Raw genomic sequence first — 20,106 nt, 5'->3', positions numbered from 1 at the left:
TGAGAGTATCAATATTGTTTTGAATCCTTGAGACTAAAAGTCTACCACTGTACATAACAATCTGGCATCTTTTGAGTTCAATAATTATTTATAGATGTAGCTTACAGACCTAATTAAAGCAAAGGACCAAAAACTGGAAAGCTAAACAGAAATTTGGCTCTTAGTGTGCATTTCTAATTTCACTTTTTGAAATCACTTGCTCACTATTAAGAAGACATGTGATGAGTTAATACTAATGCTCTCAGTGCTCTCAGTATCTAGCATTGACATAAATACTGTCTGGCAAACTGTAACTTACCATATGGACATTTTTCTGAATATATTCTAAGCTAGAAAATCGATCAAATATGAAAAGGAGATAAATTAAATTTTAATTGCTTGATGAATCTGGAAAAATAAAGAAATAAAACCAAAAGTGAGATAAGAATTTACATATGGACTATGTGAATAATAAAATGTTGAAAATACACAGCTTTCGTTCTGAGATCAGGGATAAGACAATAATGTTCTCATTCTACATATCGCTTTAACACTTTATAGAGGGTTCTAGCTCATGAAATAAGACAAGGAAAAAATCAGGCTTCTAGAATGGATAAAAAGAAAGAAATCCCTTTTTATTTGCAGACCACATGATTATCTATCTAGAAATTATGTTTAATCTTTTCAACAACTACTAGAACTTTACAACTACTAGATTTTTACATATATTTGAGTGCATAATCTCCTAGAAAATCACAACTCACCAAGAATGACACATTATTAATTCAAATACTATTATTTTTCCATTCCTACAAAAAGTAAATGCATCTGTAAAGAAAAGTCTTCCCATAATTTAAACATCAATCCCAGATACCATTCCGATTATTCCAAATATCATGAATCTAACACAAGCTCCTCAAAAACTGGAAAAAGAATAAAACAATCTCATTCTAAAAGCCCAAAACAATCTGATGTGAAAACCTGATGAGCATATTTAAAAGAAATAAAATTCACTGGCTAATCTCTCTCATGATAATAGAGACAACAATCCTAAGTAAATATTAGTAAATTAGTGTAATGAACCCAACAATATATGAAAATGGTCATATATCATAAAACATTCAATTTTTTTCTGAAAAAGCCAAGCCAGAAAGAGTGACATTAAAAAGATGATGAGGGGCGGAAGATGGCGGCGTGAGTAGAGCAGCGGAAATCTCCTCCCAAAACAACATATATCTATGAAAATATAACAAAGACAACCCTTCCTAGAATAAAGACCAGAGGACACAGGACAATATCCAGACCACATCCGCACCTGAGAGAACCCAGCGCCTTGCGAAGGGGGTAAGATACAAGCCCCGGCCCCGCGGGAGCCGAGCGCCACTCCCCCCAGCTCCCAGCGGGTGAAGAGCAGGCAGAGCAGGAGGGAGACGTAGCCCAGGGCTGCCGAACACCCAGCCCCAGCCATCCGGGCCAGAGTGCAGGGCCCTCGATACTAGGAAAACAGGGCAGCAAGAACAGTGAGCGGGTACTGGAGGCTGGGAGACAGAGGGCATAAGAAAAGCGCGCGACCATTTTTTTTTTTTTGCTTTTTTGCTGTTTTGTTTTGGCGAGCGCTTTTTGGAAGTCTTAAAGGGATAGGGACCCCAATACTAGGGAAACAGGGCAGCAAGAACAGTGAGCAGGCACTGGAGCCTGGGCGACAGAGGACATAAGAAAAGCGCGCGACCATTTTTTTTTTTCTTTTTTGCTGTTTTGTTTTGGCGAGCGCTTTTTGGAAGTCTTAAAGGGATAGGGACCCCAATACTAGGGAAACAGGGCAGAAAGACCGGTGAGCAGAGGCCTGAGGCTGGCACCGGAGAATAAAGAAAAACAAACGACCACCCCGCTTTTTTTCTTTTTTTTTTTTTTTAATTAAAAAATTTTATTATTATTATTATTATTATTTTTTTTTTGTGGTCGTTGTTTTGTTTTGGCGGGTGCTTTTTGGAAGTCTTAAAGGGGCAGGGCGGGTCACTTAATCCAGAGGTAGGGAATCCGGGATCTCTGGGCACCCTAACCCCTGGGCTACAGGGAGCAGGCAGGCCCCTTACGGAGATAAACAGCCTCCCAGCAGCTCCTGCTCCAACGCGACTCCACCATTTTGGAGTAGCTGCCCGAGCCAGGCCACGCCCATGGCAACAGCGGAGATTAACTCCATAGCAGCCGGGCAGGAAGCAGAAACCCTGTCTGCACGCAGCTGCGCAGCACAAGCCACTAGAGGTCGCTGTTCTCCCAGGAGAGGAGGGCCACAAACCAACAAGAAAGGAAGTCCTTCCAGCCGTCACTCGTCCCAGTTCTGCAGACTATTCCTATCACCATGAAAAGGCAAAGCTACAGGCAGACAAAGATCACAGAGACAACACCAGAGAAGGAGACAGACCTAACCAGTCTTCCTGACAAAGAATTCAAAATAAGAATCATAAACATGCTGACAGAGATGCAGAGAAATACGCAAGAGAAATGGGATGAAGTCCGGAAGGAGATCACAGATGCCAGAAACGAGATCGCAGAAATGAAACAAACTCTGGAAGGGTTTATAAGCAGAATGGATAGAATGCAAGAGGCCATTGATGGAATTGAAATCAGAGAACAGGAACGCATAGAAGCTGACATAGAGAGAGACAAAAGGATCTCCAGGAATGAAACAATGTTAAGAGAACTGTGTGACCAATCCAAAAGGAACAATACCCGTATTATAGGGGTCCCAGAAGAAGAAGAGAGAGGAAAAGAGATGGAAAGTATCTTAGAAGAAATAATTGCTGAAAACTTCCCGACACTGGGGGAGGAAGTAATCGAACAGACCACGGAAATACACAGAACCCCCAACAGAAAGGATCCAAGAAGGACAACACCAAGACACATAATAATTAAAAGGGCAAAGATAAAGGACAAGGAAAGAGTGTTAAAGGCAGCTAGAGAGAAAAAGGTCACCTATAAAGGGAAACCCATCAGGCTAACGTCAGACTTCTCAACAGAAACTTTACATGCCAGAAGAGAATGGCATGATATATTTAATACAATGAAACAGAAGGGCCTTGAACCAAGGATACTGTATCCAGCACGACTATCATTCAAATATGACGGTGGGATTAAACAATTCCCAGACAAACAAAAGCTGAGGGAATTTGCTTTCCACAAACCACCACTACAGAACATCTTACAGGGACTGCTCTAGATGGGAGCACTCCTAGAAAGAGCACAGCACAAAACACCCAACATATGAAGAATCGAGGAGGAGGAACAAGAAGGGAGAGAAGAAAAGAATCTCCAGACAGTGTATATAACAGCTCAATAAGCGAGCTAAGTTAGGCAGTAAGATACTAAAGAGGCTAACCTTGAACCTTTGGTAACCACGAATTTAAAGCCTGCAATGGCAATAAGTACATATCTTTCAATAGTCACCCTAAATGTTAATGGGTTGAATGCACCAATCAAAAGACACAGAGTAACAGAATGGATAAAAAAGCAAGACCCATCTATATGCTGCTTACAAGAAACTCACCTCAAACCCAAAGACATGTACAGACTAAAAGTGAAGGGATGGAAAAACATATTTCAAGCAAACAACAGTGAGAAGAAAGCAGGGGTTGCAGTACTAATATCAGACAAAATAGACTTCAAAACAAAGAAAGTAACAAGAGATAAAGAAGGACACTACATAATGATAAAGGGCTCAGTCAAACAAGAGGATATAACCATTCTAAATATATATGCACCCAACACAGGAGCACCAGCATATGTGAAACAAATACTAACAGAACTACAGGGGGAAATAGACTGCAATGCATTCATTCTAGGAGACTTCAACACACCACTCACCCCAAAGGATAGATCCACTGGGCAGAAAATAAGTAAGGACACGGAAGCACTGAACAACACAGTAGAGCAGATGGACCTAATAGACATCTATAGAACTCTACATCCAAAAGCAGCGGGATATACATTCTTCTCAAGTGCACATGGAACATTCTCCAGAATAGACCACATACTAGGCCACAAAAAGAGCCTCAGAAAATTCCAAAAGATTGAAATCCTACCAACCAACTTTTCAGACCACAAAGGCATAAAACTAGAAATAAACTGTACAAAGAAAGCAAAGAGGCTCACAAACACATGGAGGCTTAACAACACGCTCCTAAATAATCAATGGATCAATGACCAAATCAAAATGGAGATCCAGCAATATATGGAAACAAATGACAACAACAACACTAAGCCCCAACTTCTGTGGGACGCAGCAAAAGCAGTCTTAAGAGGAAAGTATATAGCAATCCAAGCATATTTAAAAAAGGAAGAGCAATCCCAAAAGAATGGTCTAATGTCACAATTATCGAAATTGGAAAAAGAAGAACAGATGAGGCCTAAGGTCAGCAGAAGGAGGGACATAATAAAGATCAGAGAAGAAATAAATAAAATTGAGAAGAATAAAACAATAGCAAAAATCAATGAAACCAAGAGCTGGTTCTTTGAGAAAATAAACAAAATAGATAAGCCTCTAGCCAGACTTATTAAGAAGAAAAGAGAGTCAACACAAATCAACAGTATCAGAAACGAGAAAGGAAAAATCACGACGGACCCCACAGAAATGCAAAGAATTATTGGAGAATACTATGAAAACCTATATGCTAACAAGCTGGGAAACCTAGGAGAGATGGACAACTTCCTAGAAAAATATAACCTTCCAAGATTGACCCAGGAAGAAACAGAAAATCTAAACAGACCAATTACCAGCAACGAAATTGAAGCGGTAATCAAAAAACTACCAAAGAACAAAACTCCCGGGCCAGATGGATTTACCTCGGAATTTTATCAGACATACAGGGAAGACATAATACCCATTCTCCTTAGAGTTTTCCAAAAAATAGAGGAGGAGGGGATACTCCCAAACTCATTCTATGAAGCTAACATCACCCTAATACCAAAACCAGGCAAAGACCCCACCAAAAAAGAAAACTACAGACCAATATCCCTGATGAACGTAGATGCAAAAATACTCAACAAAATATTAGCAAACCGAATTCAAAAATACATCAAAAGGATCATACACCATGACCAAGTGGGATTCATCCCAGGGATGCAAGGATGGTACAACATTCGAAAGTCCATCAACATCATCAAACACATCAACAAAAAGAAAGACAAAAACCACATGATCATCTCCATAGATGCTGAAAAAGCATTTGACAAAGTTCAACATCCATTCATGTTAAAAACTCTCAGCAAAATGGGAATAGAGGGCAAGTACCTCAACATAATAAAGGCCATCTATGATAAACCCACAGCCAACATTATATTGAACAGCGAGAAGCTGAAAGCATTTCCGCTGAGATCAGGAACTAGACAGGGATGCCCACTCTCTCCACTGTTATTTAACATAGTACTAGAGGTCCTAGCCACGACAATCAGACAAAATAAAGAAATACAAGGAATCCAGATTGGTAAAGAAGAAGTTAAACTGTCACTATTTGCAGATGACATGATACTGTACATAAAAAACCCTAAAGACTCCACCCCAAAACTACTAGAACTGATATCGGAATACAGCAAAGTTGCAGGATACAAAATCAACACACAGAAATCTGTGGCTTTCCTGTATACTAACAATGAACCAACAGAAAGAGAAATCAGGAAAACAACTCCATTCACAATTGCATCAAAAAAAATAAAATACCTAGGAATAAACCTAACCAAAGAAGTGAAAGACTTATACTCTGAAAACTACAAGTCACTCTTAAGAGAAATTAAAGGGGACACTAACAGATGGAAACTCATCCCATGCTCGTGGCTAAGAAGAATTAATATCGTCAAAATGGCCATCCTGCCCAAAGCAATATACAGATTTGATGCAATCCCTATGAAACTACCAGCAACATTCTTCAATGAACTGGAACAAATAATTCAAAAATTCATATGGAAACACAAAAGACCCAGAATAGCCAAAGCAATCCTGAGAAAGAAGAATAAAGTAGGGGGGATCTCACTCCCCAACTTCAAGCTCTACTATAAAGCCATAGTAATCAAGACAATTTGGTACTGGCACAAGAACAGAGCCACAGACCAATGGAACAGACTAGAGAATCCAGACATTAACCCAGACATATATGGTCAATTAATATTTGATAAAGGGGCCATGGACATACAATGGCGAAATGACAGTCTCTTCAACAGGTGGTGCTGGCAAAACTGGACAGCTACATGTAGGAGAATGAAACTGGACCATTGTCTAACCCCATATACAAAAGTAAACTCAAAATGGATCAAAGACCTGAATGTAAGCCATGAAACCATTAAACTCTTGGAAGAAAACATAGGCAAAAACCTCTTAGACATAAACATGAGTGACCTCTTCTTGAACATATCTCCCCGGGCAAGGAAAACAACAGCAAAAATGAGTAAGTGGGACTATATTAAGCTGAAAAGCTTCTGTACAGCAAAAGACACCATCAATAGAACAAGAAGGATCCCTACAGTATGGGAGAATATATTTGAAAATGACACATCCGATAAAGGCTTGACGTCCAGAATATATAAGGAGCTCACACGCCTCAACAAACAAAAAACAAATAACCCAATTAAAAAATGGGCAGAGGAACTGAACACACAGTTCTCCAAAAAAGAAATACAGATGGCCAACAGACACATGAAAAGATGCTCCACATCGCTAATTATCAGAGAAATGCAAATTAAAACTACAATGAGGTATCACCTCACACCAGTAAGGATGGCTGCCATCCAAAAGACAAACAACAACAAATGTTCGCGAGGCTGTGGAGAAAGGGGAACCCTCCTACACTGCTGGTGGGAATGTAAGTTAGTTCAACCATTGTGGAAAGCAGTATGGAGGTACATCAAAATGCTCAAAACAGACTTACCATTTGACCCAGGAATTGCACTCCTAGGAATTTACCCTAAGAACGCAGCAATCAAGTTTGAGAAAGACAGATGCACCCCTATGTTTATTGCAGCACTATTTACAATAGCCAAGAATTGGAAGCAACCTAAATGTCCATCAATAGATGAATGGATAAAGAAGATGTGGTACATATACACAATGGAATACTACTCAGCCATAAGAAAAGGGCAAATCCAATCATTTGCAGCAACATGGATGGAGCTGGAGGGTTTTATGCTCAGTGAAACAAGCCAAGCTGAGAAAGAGAAATACCAAATGATTTCACTTATCTGTGGAATATAAGAACAAAGGAAAAACTGAAGGAACAAAACAGCAGCAGAATCACAGAACTCAAGAATGGACTAACAGGTAGGAAAGTTAAAGGGACTGGGGCGGATGGGTGGGTTGGGAGGGATAAGGGGGGGAGAAGTAGGGGGGTATTAAGATTAACATGCAAGGGGGGGTAGGAGAAAAGGGATGGCTGTACAACACAGAGAAGGCAAGTAGTGATTCTACAACATTTTGCTATGCTGATGGACAATGACTGTAAAGGGGTTTATAGGGGAGACCTGGTATAGGGGAGAGCCTAGTAAGCATAATATTCGTCATGTAAGTGTAGATTAGTGATACCAAAAACAAAGAAAAAAAAATAATAATAAAGGGCAGTTCCTGTGTGGTAACCTCCAACGAGTTCTACACAAGTGTATAAAGGGCATATAAAAGTGTAGGCAAAGGGTCTGTTTGTGTTTATACAGAGGATCAAAGCCTAATTGGGCTACCCCAAAAATGAACTAAGATACGATATGAAAAAGAACTTCCAACATCTGCACTCTCTGGAAGACTCATGCCAGAAGATGATCATCAAAAAACCCCAACAAAGATCCACGCACTGCTACAGCTGTAGATGCACTCATCCCACCCGTTCCTGGACTTGCCATGGGAATGAGGAAGGAGATATCTAAACTGGCCTGTGCATACAGTAAAACAACAAATTTGACTGGATCTATACTGTTGGAACTCAACCAAGAATTTGGAGAAGTGCAAATTGTAGCGCTCCAAAGTCTTACAACTACAGACTATTTACTGTTAAAAGAACATATGGCATGTGAACACTCCCCAAGAATGGGTTGTTTTAATTTGTCTGATTTCTCTCAGACTGTTCAAGTTCAGTTGGACAATATCCACCATGTCATAGATAAGTTTTCACAAATGCCTAAGGTGCCTAACTGGATTTCTTGGTTTCACTGGAGATGGCTGGTAATTACAGATATGCTTTGGTTATGTAACTATACTCCTATTATGTTAATGTGTGTGCGCAATTTAAGTAGTAGCTTAAAACCTATTCATGCTGAAGTACTCTACAAGAAGATATGCCAAAGAAATAATCAATCTTCCCATGTTTTCTTCCGCCTGCTACTTCTACAGCTTTTCTTCTTCCTTCCTAATTACAACCCTTAAATAGAATTCGTGCCTCGTATCAAATTTATCGAGTATCATAATTCTTCCAAGTGGTAAAGATACCTCAAGACAAATGCTGGGCATAGAAGCCACAGGGAATAAATATGCAAAGATGTAAAAAGCTAACCTTTTCAAACAATAAGGCTTCTCTCTCACTTACCAACTTAACATTTCCCTGTATGGCCCCGGAAGATGACTGGTTAGCCAGAGACGGGTAAGATTCCTCAAGGGAGGAAAAACCTAAGACAGGCACAGTCGCAGGGGGGCCATCAGGTGAGAAATTGGGGATCAACAGAGGTGAGGCTTAGAACCTCACCCCCCCTGTTCTGAGAGAAATCTTCTGCATACGTGGATGTTTTATTGCCTGGTCTAGCTTGGATTAACACATAGTCTACAGGCACACACCTGATCATCTACATTTGCTCTCTTACAACACTAAACTATGTTTTCTACCTTTTTCTTGTATCTACCTACCACTTCAGCATTTTATTAAAAATAATAATAATAAAGAGAGAAATGTAGTATCCACACATAAATCAAGTATAAAAACCAAATGAGTATTCATATTTGAACTGACTGTTTAGAGTTCATAATGCATGAGCAAAACTGAAAGTTTCTGTGATGACTGCCCTTGTACTGTTCACTATGTAACTTACTATGTAAGAATTTGTTCTCCATGTAAGAACTTGTTTGTTATGCCTCAGAAGATTGGAGACTGACGAAAATTAGGCTTGGGGTGGATTAATGATTGTGCATTGAGCATTGACTCCCCTATACAGAATTTTATTGTCGTTAACAATCATTTGATCAATAAATATGAGAGATGCCCTCACAAAAAAAAAAAAAAAAAAAAAAGGACAGACTTCCAATGGTAAAATAAATAAGTAACCGGGATGTAATGTATAGCATAAGGAATATAGTCAAGATATTGTAACAGCTTGGTAGGGTGATAGCTGGAACCTAGAATTATGTATATAAATGTTCTACCACTGTGTTGTACACTTGAAACTAATGTAATGTAATACTGTGCGTCAACTACCCTTCAATAATAAAATAATTATTTAAAAAAAAAAAAAAAAGATGATGAATAGATGGTCCCAGACCTCATCTCCACACAAAAGCAGATTTAACAGCTATATACAGATGGAAATACAATTCAGACCTCGAGATTTCAGGTAAGAGGTTAGAGCACTCTGGTTATACACAGAAACAAGAAAAGATGCATTGAAAAGGGTAAGAGGAACTGTTCACTTTACCCACATTATGTTTTCCCAAACACTGCACAGCACAAATTCAAAAAAGACTTTACATTGAAAACTGTCACAAAACACAAAAAGGTCCTTATATAATGATAAAGGTCAACTCAACAGGAATATATAACAATTATAAATATATATGTACCCAACATCAGAGTACCTAAATATATAATGCAAACATTAACAGAACTGAAGGATTCTGTTCAGCAATACAGTAGTAGTAGGAGACTTCAAATATCCCATTTTTACCAATGATGGGATATGCAGAAAGAAAACCAGTAAGGAAACAATGGACATAAACAACAGTACAGACTATTGGATATCCCAGACTTACACAGAACATTTCACCCAAGTGACAAAACACACATTCTTCTCAAATACACACTGAGCATTCTCTACTACAGATGACATGATAGATCACAAAACAAGTCTTAAAACAAGTTTGAAATCATTCCATGTGTCTTTTCTGACCAAAAATGAAATTAAACTGGAAATTGATAACAAAAAGAAAATAGAAAAACTCATAAACATATTGAAATTAACAGCAACTCCTGAACAATCACTACGTCAAAGAAATCAAATGAAAAATTAGAAAATATCTCAAGACAAACAAAATTGAAAATAAAACATTCCAAAATTTAAGAGGATGCAGCAAAAGCAGTAGTAAGCAGGATTCTGTAGTGATAAATGCCTACTTTAAAAAAGAAGTCAGATCTCAAATAAACAACCTAACAAGAAACTACAATACAGAACAAATTAAGCCCAAAGTTAGCAAAAAGTAATAAGTAAATAAAAATGAAGTGGAGAATAGGAAAACACTAGGAAAAAATTGAAAAACTAAGACTTGATGTATTTTGAAAAAATAAAATCCACAAATCCTTAGCTAGACAATGAATTAAAAAGAAGATGTAAGTAAATAAAATTATGTAAGAATGAGGGGGCATTACAAACTGATGTCACAGAAATAAGAAGGATAAGAGACTACTATGAACAATTGTACATCAACAAATTGGACAACCTAGAAGAAATGGATAAATTCCAAGAAATATATAACCTATCAAGATAGAATCAAGAATAGAAAGTCTAAACAGATGAATAACAAATAATGAGACTGAGTAAGTAATGCAAAATATTTATCCAAAGAAAAGCAAAGGCCAGGAGTCTTCACTATTCATTTAGTAATTATATCAACCATTCAAAGAAGAATTAAACACAAATTCTTCTTAAAACTCTTCCACAAAATAGAAGATGAAGCACTTCCAAGCTGCATTCCATTTCATGAGGCCAGAATCACCCTGATACCAAAGCCAGACAAAGACACCACAAAAAGCATTAAAAGCCAACATCCCTGATGAACGTGGACACAGAAACCTCAACCAAATGTTAGCAAACTGAATTTAACAATACATTAAGGGATCATACATTATGACTTAAGTGGGATTTATTCCTGGGATTCAAGGATAGTTCAATATATAAAAATCAAAGAGATACACCACATTAGCAAATGAAGGATACACTCACATGATAATCTTAACAGATGCAGATAAGGCATTTGACATAATTCAATAACTTTTCATGATAAACATAATCAACAATGTAGGAATAAAAGGAACTTATCTCAACATTATAAAGTCCATATATCACAAGCCTACAGCTAACATCATACTAAAAGGTGAAAAACTAAAAATTTTTTCTCTAAGATAAGAAACAATACATGGCTGCCCCCCTCACCACTTCTATTCAACATAGAACTGGAGGTCCTAGCCAGAGCAATTAGATAAAAAAAAGATGTGAATGTCATACATATCAGAAAGGAAGTAGTAAAATTATTTTTTTTTGCAAATGACATGATCTTATGTTTAGAAATCCCCAACTCTACAAAATCACTGTTAGAAATAATAAATATATTTAGTAAACTTACAGCATACAAAATTAACATTAAAAAGTAGTTGAATTTCTATAAACTAACAATGACTATTTAAAAATGAAATAAAGAAAACAATCCATTTACAATATCATCAGAAACAATGAAATACTTAGGAATGAACTTAACCAAATTAGTAAAAGACTTGAAGACTATAAAATGCTAGATACAAGAACTAAAGAATATACAAATGAATGGAAAGTCATCCCGTGTCAGTGGATTAGAAGAGTTAGTATTGTTAAAATATCCACAATGTCCAAAGCAATCTGCACATTCAATGTCAGTGCTGTCAAAATCCCAATGGCATTTTCTACAGAAATATAAAAATTAATTCTAAAATTTATATGGAACCACAAAGACCCTGAATAGCCAAAGCAATCAGACCCTGAATAGCCGAAAGCAATCTTGTGAAAGAATAACAGAGTTGAAGGGATTAGACTTCCTGATTTCAAAACATATTACAAAGCTGCCATAATCCAAACAGAATACTACTAACATCAAAGCAGACATAAACCAATGGAACAGAATAGAAAGCTGAGAAATAAACACACCCATATATGGTCAACTAATCTTTGTCAAGGGTGCCAAAACTATACAGGGGAAAGGATAGCCTTGATAAATTATGTTGGGAAAACTAAATATCCAAATGCAAAATAAAACCTTATTTTACCCTATATTCAAAGTAAATCTGAAAAGCATGGCACCTAGAAGAAAAGATGAAAATAGCATCTTAACATTGGTCTTGGCATTGACTTCTTGGAGATAACACCAGAAGTACAGGCAACAAAACCAAAAGTAGGTAAGTGGGACTCCTCATGCTAAAAAGCTTCTGCACTGCAAAGGGCACAATCAATAGAATAAAAAGGCAACCTATAAAATGTGATAAATGTTTGCAAATTATATATTTGATGAAGAGTTAATGTCCAAAATATCTAAGAACTCCTATAAATCAATAGCAAAAAACCAAATAACTCAATTACAAGATGGACAAAGGAACTGAATAGACATTTCTCCAAAGACATACAAAGGGTCAAAACATACATGAAAAGGTGCTCAAATTCCCTTATTATTATGGAAATGTAAATCAAAACCCCAATGGGAAATCACCTCATACCTGTTGAGATGGCTACTATTAAAAAAAAAAAGATAAGTATTGATGAGGATGTAGAGAAACTAGAACCCTCATACACTATTAATAGAAATGTAAATTGGTGCAACCACTCTGGAAAGCAGTATAGAGGTAGGTCCTTCAAAAAATTAAAAGTAGGACTCCCACACAATCCAAAAATTCTACCCTGGGTACATATGGGAAAGAATTGGAATCGGGATCTTGAATAAATATCTATACTCCCATGTTCACTGCAACATTATTCACAGTAGTAAAGATATAGAAACAACTTAAGTTGATAGACAAAGTGTCCACTTATAGACAAATAAAAAATTAATTTAAATTGTAATAAATTAAAAATTAAGTTGATAGACAAATTTTTCACTGATAGACAAAAAAAAAAAAAAATTCCACACAGTGGAATATTATTTAGTTTTAAAAAAAGGAAATTTTGCTTATTGTGACAACCTGGATAAAACCAGAGGTCATTAAGCAAAGTGAAATAAGGGAAACACAGGAAGACAAATACTATATGATACGACTTATATAAGGTATCTAACATAGTCAAACTTGTAGAAGCAAAGAGTAGAATGGTGGTTGCCAGAGGATGAAGGGATAGAGAAACAGAAGGTTTTAGTCAAAGGATACAGAGTTTCTATGTAAGATGAATATATCCTAAAGATCTAGTGTAAATGACAGTGCCTATAGTTAACAATATTTATTGAATACCTAAAAATTTTTTATGACTGTAGATCTTACGTTGCATTTTTACAACAGAAAGAATAAAAAAATAAATTTGTTCTAAGAATGTTTTACATTGTAAAATATACATATAACTTATTTTTATTAACGAGATTATAAATAAAATAAAATAAAATATTAAATCAGAAAATTCATTTGATTATCCCAATGAATATGGAATATTTGATAAAACATTATCAAGAAAACCCTTGGCAAACTTAGAATTCAAACTTCTTTTATTGATGGAAGGAAAAGAAATCACAATTTGGAAAATATAATAGACTTTTTTTAAAGTACAAATTACAAAATAGCTAAAACAAGGACAGTTCTTTTAAAGAGATACCATAATTTTTTTAAAAAATAGTATAATTTTGAAAGCCAGTAATAAAATATTTGCAACATATTTGAGAATAGAAGTGTTTGTTGACTTGAAAACTATAATACACACTGTTTAACGGTGCGTTGTCACAGGGCTTTCTCATAAATTAACATTGGGTGTGTAAGTCAGTATGACATTTTGAAGAGGATTTTTATAATATTATTTAAAAACCTTGAAACGTGGTACTTTATTTCTGACATTCTAAAACTGTTAAGTTAAAAAATTTGTAGAGGATGATTTGTTGAAAAAAAGTGTATTTCTGAAAAAGAGTTGATACAGCCATACAATTTATTCATATGAACCTGTTTACTTGCTAATAATGAATATTTAAACAAATTTTCAAGAATTAGGAATGGCATGAAAAACTGATGGAATCTTGAAATGTGACACATTACAAAGTCACCAAAAGTGTGATTCCTGGTCTACAACTAGTGATTTGAATATAGCTTCATGTTAATTGTTTATGGACAAAACAAAATAAAATTTATATAAGAATTATTTATATGATGTTAAGTGTGTATGTAAACTGTTGACATTTGTGCAGAGGAAGTTGGAAAGATTAGGTACAGACATAATAAATAAAAGTGTCAGTAAATTTGTGAAAGTTATATATTTTCTTAAAATTACTCAAGGTTTTTACCTCTTGAAATTAAAATATGGGATGAGTAAGAAAACTAGGACCTGGAGAGCTTATATAAGTCACAGAAGGTGTGTAACAAATGCAGGAAAGACAAACAGGTAATCTACCCTCTGATTTTTGATGCTGTCTTAGCTTGTATTGGATGCTATTGCTGTGTCTTCCTTTCTCTGAGGGCACTGTCCTCACAGCTACATCTTTCAGGATTTCTGCCAAGTTCATTACACAGAGGATTCATCAGCGATTTGTTGAAATGGGGTCACCAAGGTCCCTTTTGTTTATTCATTTCACCTTAGCTTTGGCAAATAGAACAACTGTTAATCTTGTTAATACATATTTTTTCACCCTATCCATAAAACTCAGAATATCAACCTTTTCAAAACCAGAGAGAGTTCCTGATATTCCAAAATGCTTTGAACACTACATTACTTTCAACCTTAGAGTTTTAAAGTGGAATGAAATCCTTGAGAAAAACATCAGTGTGTTGGAGGTGAAAATCTCAGAGCTAAAAGACATTCCAGAGTTCCTGTAAGGGCAATGCTGCCCATGAGCAAGAGTGGCCAGAAGTCCAAACACAAGCCTCTGCTAACGAGGTCCACTCTTCCTAGTAGTGTATAGGAAAATTTTGTTAAACATCCAGTGACAACTAACATTGACTCAGAAAAGTAAGTATAACATTTGTGGTTTCATGTCTCTTTTTAAGAGATTAGATCAAGAAAAAATTTGACTTGCATTTATCAAACTTAGTGATGCATATGGCTTTTTGAAATAATGTAGAAAGAATTAAGTTTATATCACAGTTATATTTGATGTAGAAAGCATGACCTTTGACTATATAGCTTAGCCAACATAGTGTATATTGCGTGTTATCCAGATGGTTACCTTCTTGTTATCTGACACGAACTATCCTCCACTTCAAAAAGAAAGCAATGTGTTTATATGAAAAATTACTTCTAAACAAAACCTCTGATCTTTCAACTTAATTACAGATTACAAATGCCAGATTGGTAATAACCTCTCAGCGCAGAGAACTTCAAATATTAGATTTTCCTCCCAAAGAGATTGGTCCTAACATTACTCCCTTTGAAAAGTTTTTCATTACAATAATGAAGAATATTGAAGAATAATGGAGAAAACAGATATACAATGACAGAAGAGCCGTTGAAGGTATGCTTTTGCACTATGCTGCAGATAAAAAACACCATGAACTTCCAGAGCGCCATGTGAATAGCTTAGCAAGCATGTCCATAAGTTCACATACAAATTGCAACTGCACATTCATTTTCAATTTTTTATCCTTGACAATTTTTGTGATTTCACAGTGAAAAGAAGCTGTAACCTTTAAAAGCATGAGAGTAGTGCCATTGGATATATTATAGTTATTAACAGTAGCAATTAAAACAGGTCAGCAAATGCCATATTATTTCTTGTCATGCAGTAGCATCATGAGCTACAACTTTAAATTAAAAGGACCTTAGGACATATCATTTCACTGTGGATCCTTACATGCATTACAAATGTAATACATTTGAAGTAAAAGGATATCAGTTAATCACACTTCAGAGTCAATCATTTGCCAAAACTTACTATATAGAATAGTTTCTTACTATATGGGAAAAATTTTCATGGAATATTATTATTTGTAATTGTAGTAAAACAATTACATTCCTAAAGCTTCTAATGTTTCCCAAATGGTGCAGGGCTGAGTTTAATATTGTAGTGGAGCATTTGGTGTCTGTGACCTGAAGAAACAGGATTCAAAGTAGATGAGTTCCTGAGGTGGGTCTTCACTACCTCTTAATGTGATCCATTGAGGCTGTTCCCTGTGTGATCCTTTTACCTTTCAGAGTTCCAGCTCTCAAGAATACCAAGAACCTGGCTAATGATATTTCTTTTGAATAGTGTCATAAATGTGAGAACTGAGTGTACAGTTGGGGTTGGCCCTATACCCACCCCAGTAAGAAAAGGATATTTTAATCAATGGATTGAATACGTTGTTGCTGCATCTCCCAGGAAAATCTGTTTTCATTCACTGATGTGATTTCATTCACTAAAGACACTGAAAATGTTTAATTGATTACTATTGTAATCAATTAGTGGGAACTGAAAAAACTATAAAGGAGCTATTGACTCAAACATAGTATTGCAAAGTTGACTTATTATTTTGTTATCTTAGTGACAGATATCTCAAGGAAGCAAAATGGAGATTCAAATACTCATTCATACAGCAGATAAGGTAAGGAAGAGAAGCCAGTTATCCCTTTGGTAATTAATATTAGCAGAGAATGTGGCAGCTTTGTGGTATGACTAATTCAGTAGCCAACATTCTGCTTGAATGCAATAAACAAACAAACAAACACAAATAAATAAAACTCAAAAAATGAGAGCCAAGGGCATAAATTTAAAAATATATATACCCAGTGTTAGAAAAATCAAGAAAAAGTCCAAATAGGAAAGATGAAAGCTTTTTCATGTGTCTGGAGAAAAATATTGTTGTTGACATTCAACTAAAAACCATTTGCTAGGCATTGACTACATGCTTGGGTTGTGTTAGTTTTCTTGGTTATCCCCCACAAGAAAAAAATAGAAAAACACACACAGTTTCTAATCTCTAGAGATTTATGTTCTCAAGGTAACTACCATGGTAGAAATAAGCATTGTTTGGCAATGATGCATAAATGGGAATTTGGGGATCCAACCATAGCTCCTGGGTTTCAAAAGACCCAAATTAAATAATGCCTAGGCTGAAAATCAAAGAGAAATGAGTGTCCTCAGGGTGAATTCTAGAAATGTTAAGAAAAGATAGAGTCGAAAAAGGGATAGAATTGGTGGTGCAATTGATCTAGACATATCTGCCTGTGAAGTCATTATACAACATTTAGCCTGTTGTGTGAGTTCAATTACTGTAACCCATTAACTTTATTAGAGGAAACATATGGAAAGAAGAAGATAGGGGTAGAGTCCATGAAATCAACTTTGCATGTGTGCAATATGAGGTATGTGTGGCTATTTACAACTCAATTTTAAAAAAGAGATCACTATTGGATACACAGCTGAAGAATTATCACATGTAATTCTATTTGAAATCTGAGGACTTAATTCATATACCCCGCCAAAATGTATATATACTTTATGTACAGTGTGACAAAAACCTTGTTTTATTATAGGAGTTGAACATAAAATTATAAATGATAATGCATTTTGGAGAGTCTTTATAGCAAGTCCAACTTATTTGTTATGTAATTGTGATTTATCAAGGACCAAGCTCAAGCAAAGATATGAAACTGTTAGTGAACTTTAAGATTTCAGCTTCAAAATAGAAAAGATGTATGAGAGGAAAAAAATTTTAAATATTGATGGCATTGTAATGCACTGCCAATAAAACCAATATAGAATATAAACAAAAATTTAAAATAAATTTAGAAAAATGCAATGGAAATATAGAATCTACAAATTATTGCATTGTGGCATAGTTAAATTGATCTATAAGAAATTTCAAAAACTACAAAAAGATACAAACTAAGTCAACAATACATTAACAACATTAATTTTGAAATTAAAAAATAAATTTCTTGTGAACCAGTTATCTGTGTGTCATTGTTGATTGCTACTGAACTTTGACATCCCTATATTCTAATAACATAACTGATTTTTTTCATGAAAACTGGACAAAAATCAGAAGATACATTATGGGAAACCACACAGTAACAGCATTCATTCTACTGGGACTGACAGATGATCCACACCTTCAGGGTCTGCTTTCAATATTTCTATTTTTTGCCTACTTATTAAGTGTAACTGGGAACCTGACTATCATCTTACATACATTAGTAGACTCTCATCTTAAAATACCAATGTACTTTTTCCTACAAAATTTTTCCTTCTTAGAGATCTTGTTCACATCAGCTTGTATTCCTAGATACTTATATAACCTATCAACAGGGGACAAGACTATTACCTACTGTGCTTGTGCCATGCAAGCATTTTTTACTGATCTTTTTGGAGTAACTGAATTTTTTCTCCTGGCCTCCATGTCCTATGACTGCTACGTGGCCATCTGCAAACCCCTGCATTACATGACCATCATGAGCAGCAGAGTCTGCAGAAGATTCATCCTTTCCTGTTGGATGGCTGGCTTGTTAATCATACTCCCACCATTTAGCTTGAGCCAAAAGCTGGAATTCTGTGACTCTAATATCATTGATAGCTTTCTCTGCGATGTATCTCCCTTCCTGAAGATTTCATGCTCAGACACGTGGGTCATTGAGCAGATGGTTATAGTCTGTGCTGTGTTGACCTTCATCACAACTCTTCTTTGTGTACTGCTCTCCTATGTATATATAATCAAGAGTATTGTAAGATTCCCTTCTGCCCAGCAAAGTAAAAAAGCCTTTTCGACCTGTTCTTCCCACATGATTGTGGTTTCCATCACCTATGGAAGCTGTATCTTCATCTATGTCAAACCTTCAGCAAAAGAATCAGTGGCTATTAATAAGGCTGTAATAGTACTAATTACTTCCATTGCTCCTATGTTGAACCCCTTCATTTACATCTTGAGAAATAAGCAAGTAAAACAAGCCTTTAATGACTCAATCAAAAGAATCACCCTAGTCTTTAAGAAGTAAAGGAAGGCCAAAGTTACTATTCAAGTATCTCATAAGAGATTGACTTTCCAGAGCATACATCATTAAGTTCCTAAAATAATTTGCTTCCTCCTAATCTCCAGCACTTCCCTTACTTAATAAGGTTACTTCTTGCAAACCTCTTTTACTGATGTTATGTTAATAGTTTTCTATGAGGGACAAATATTCCACACCATATCCAGCCTTACAGAAAGTGTAAACAAAAAAAATTTTTTAAGGCAAAATGTAAATATTAATAAAATATTAGATTTGCAATAAAACAAGTAAGTAATAATGCTCATTTTGACTATTTTATCCATAGCTTCTCAAAATATCTGTTGATTGAATAAAGACACATTTATTAATGTTGAATAACCGAAATAAGACACAGAACAAAACTTAGAATAATCCTGTCCACATGTAGCATATATCACAGAACAAATGTATATATACAGTGTTAAAATGAATTAGCATCACTGTTAGAATCATGAGACAAAGTTTACATGCAAGACAATTAAAAGAACAACTCATGAAAGTTATATATAGCTTATGTAGAATTTATCTATAAGGATGAAATTATTAAAATCACAAGTAAGTTTCATAAATAAAAGCTCTTCTCAAAAGGCATAAGAAGTCATTTTTTAAAAGACAAAAATGAGGAACTAATGTGATTTATTGGTAATGCAAAAAGCATCTAAAAACCTGAAGCAGTGATTGAATCTTCAAATCCAAACTGTAGTTTAAGTTAGCAAGCAGGCAACAGCAAATCAAAGAAAACTTGATGTAATCATGGAAAAATTATGAAAGACCAACAAAAATACATGGCATCTCAGCCAATGTAATACATTCATAATTAACACAACATATACATTGCAGGACTAAAATTGCACCAATTTTGGTTGACTAGGAGCTATAAGCCCAACAAAATAAAAATGTTAATTTTTTTTAGATTATCCTATGAACAAACACAGACCAGAATGAAGGTGAACCCAACAGCACAGCACAAATGTCATTTAAAAGAGTATTAAAAATTCGATTCACTCTGAATACCTTACAGTGAAGGGCTTT

General features: G+C 35.5%; 1 protein-coding gene across 1 annotated transcript; it reads left to right on the top strand.

Moving 5' to 3' along the window:
- The first annotated feature begins 18,105 nt into the window (after positions 1-18,105).
- Positions 18,106-19,041, top strand: LOC130679071 (olfactory receptor 6C2-like). Its single transcript, XM_057486792.1, has one exon. The coding sequence runs from the start codon at positions 18,106-18,108 to the stop codon at positions 19,039-19,041; it is 936 nt and encodes a 311-aa protein (XP_057342775.1).
- The last annotated feature ends 1,065 nt before the right edge of the window (positions 19,042-20,106 follow it).

The sequence above is a fragment of the Manis pentadactyla genome, chromosome 10 (assembly GCF_030020395.1).
Source record: "Manis pentadactyla isolate mManPen7 chromosome 10, mManPen7.hap1, whole genome shotgun sequence".
NCBI classification, from domain to species: domain Eukaryota; kingdom Metazoa; phylum Chordata; class Mammalia; order Pholidota; family Manidae; genus Manis; species Manis pentadactyla.
The sequence above is the reverse complement of the archived record's forward strand: the minus strand, read 5'-3'. Positions and strand labels throughout refer to the sequence as shown.

Excerpts from the sequence above, each read along its gene's own strand:
- LOC130679071 (XM_057486792.1), top strand. The coding sequence starts at position 18,106 with ATGGGAAACCACACAGTAACAGCATTCATTCTACTGGGACTGACAGAT.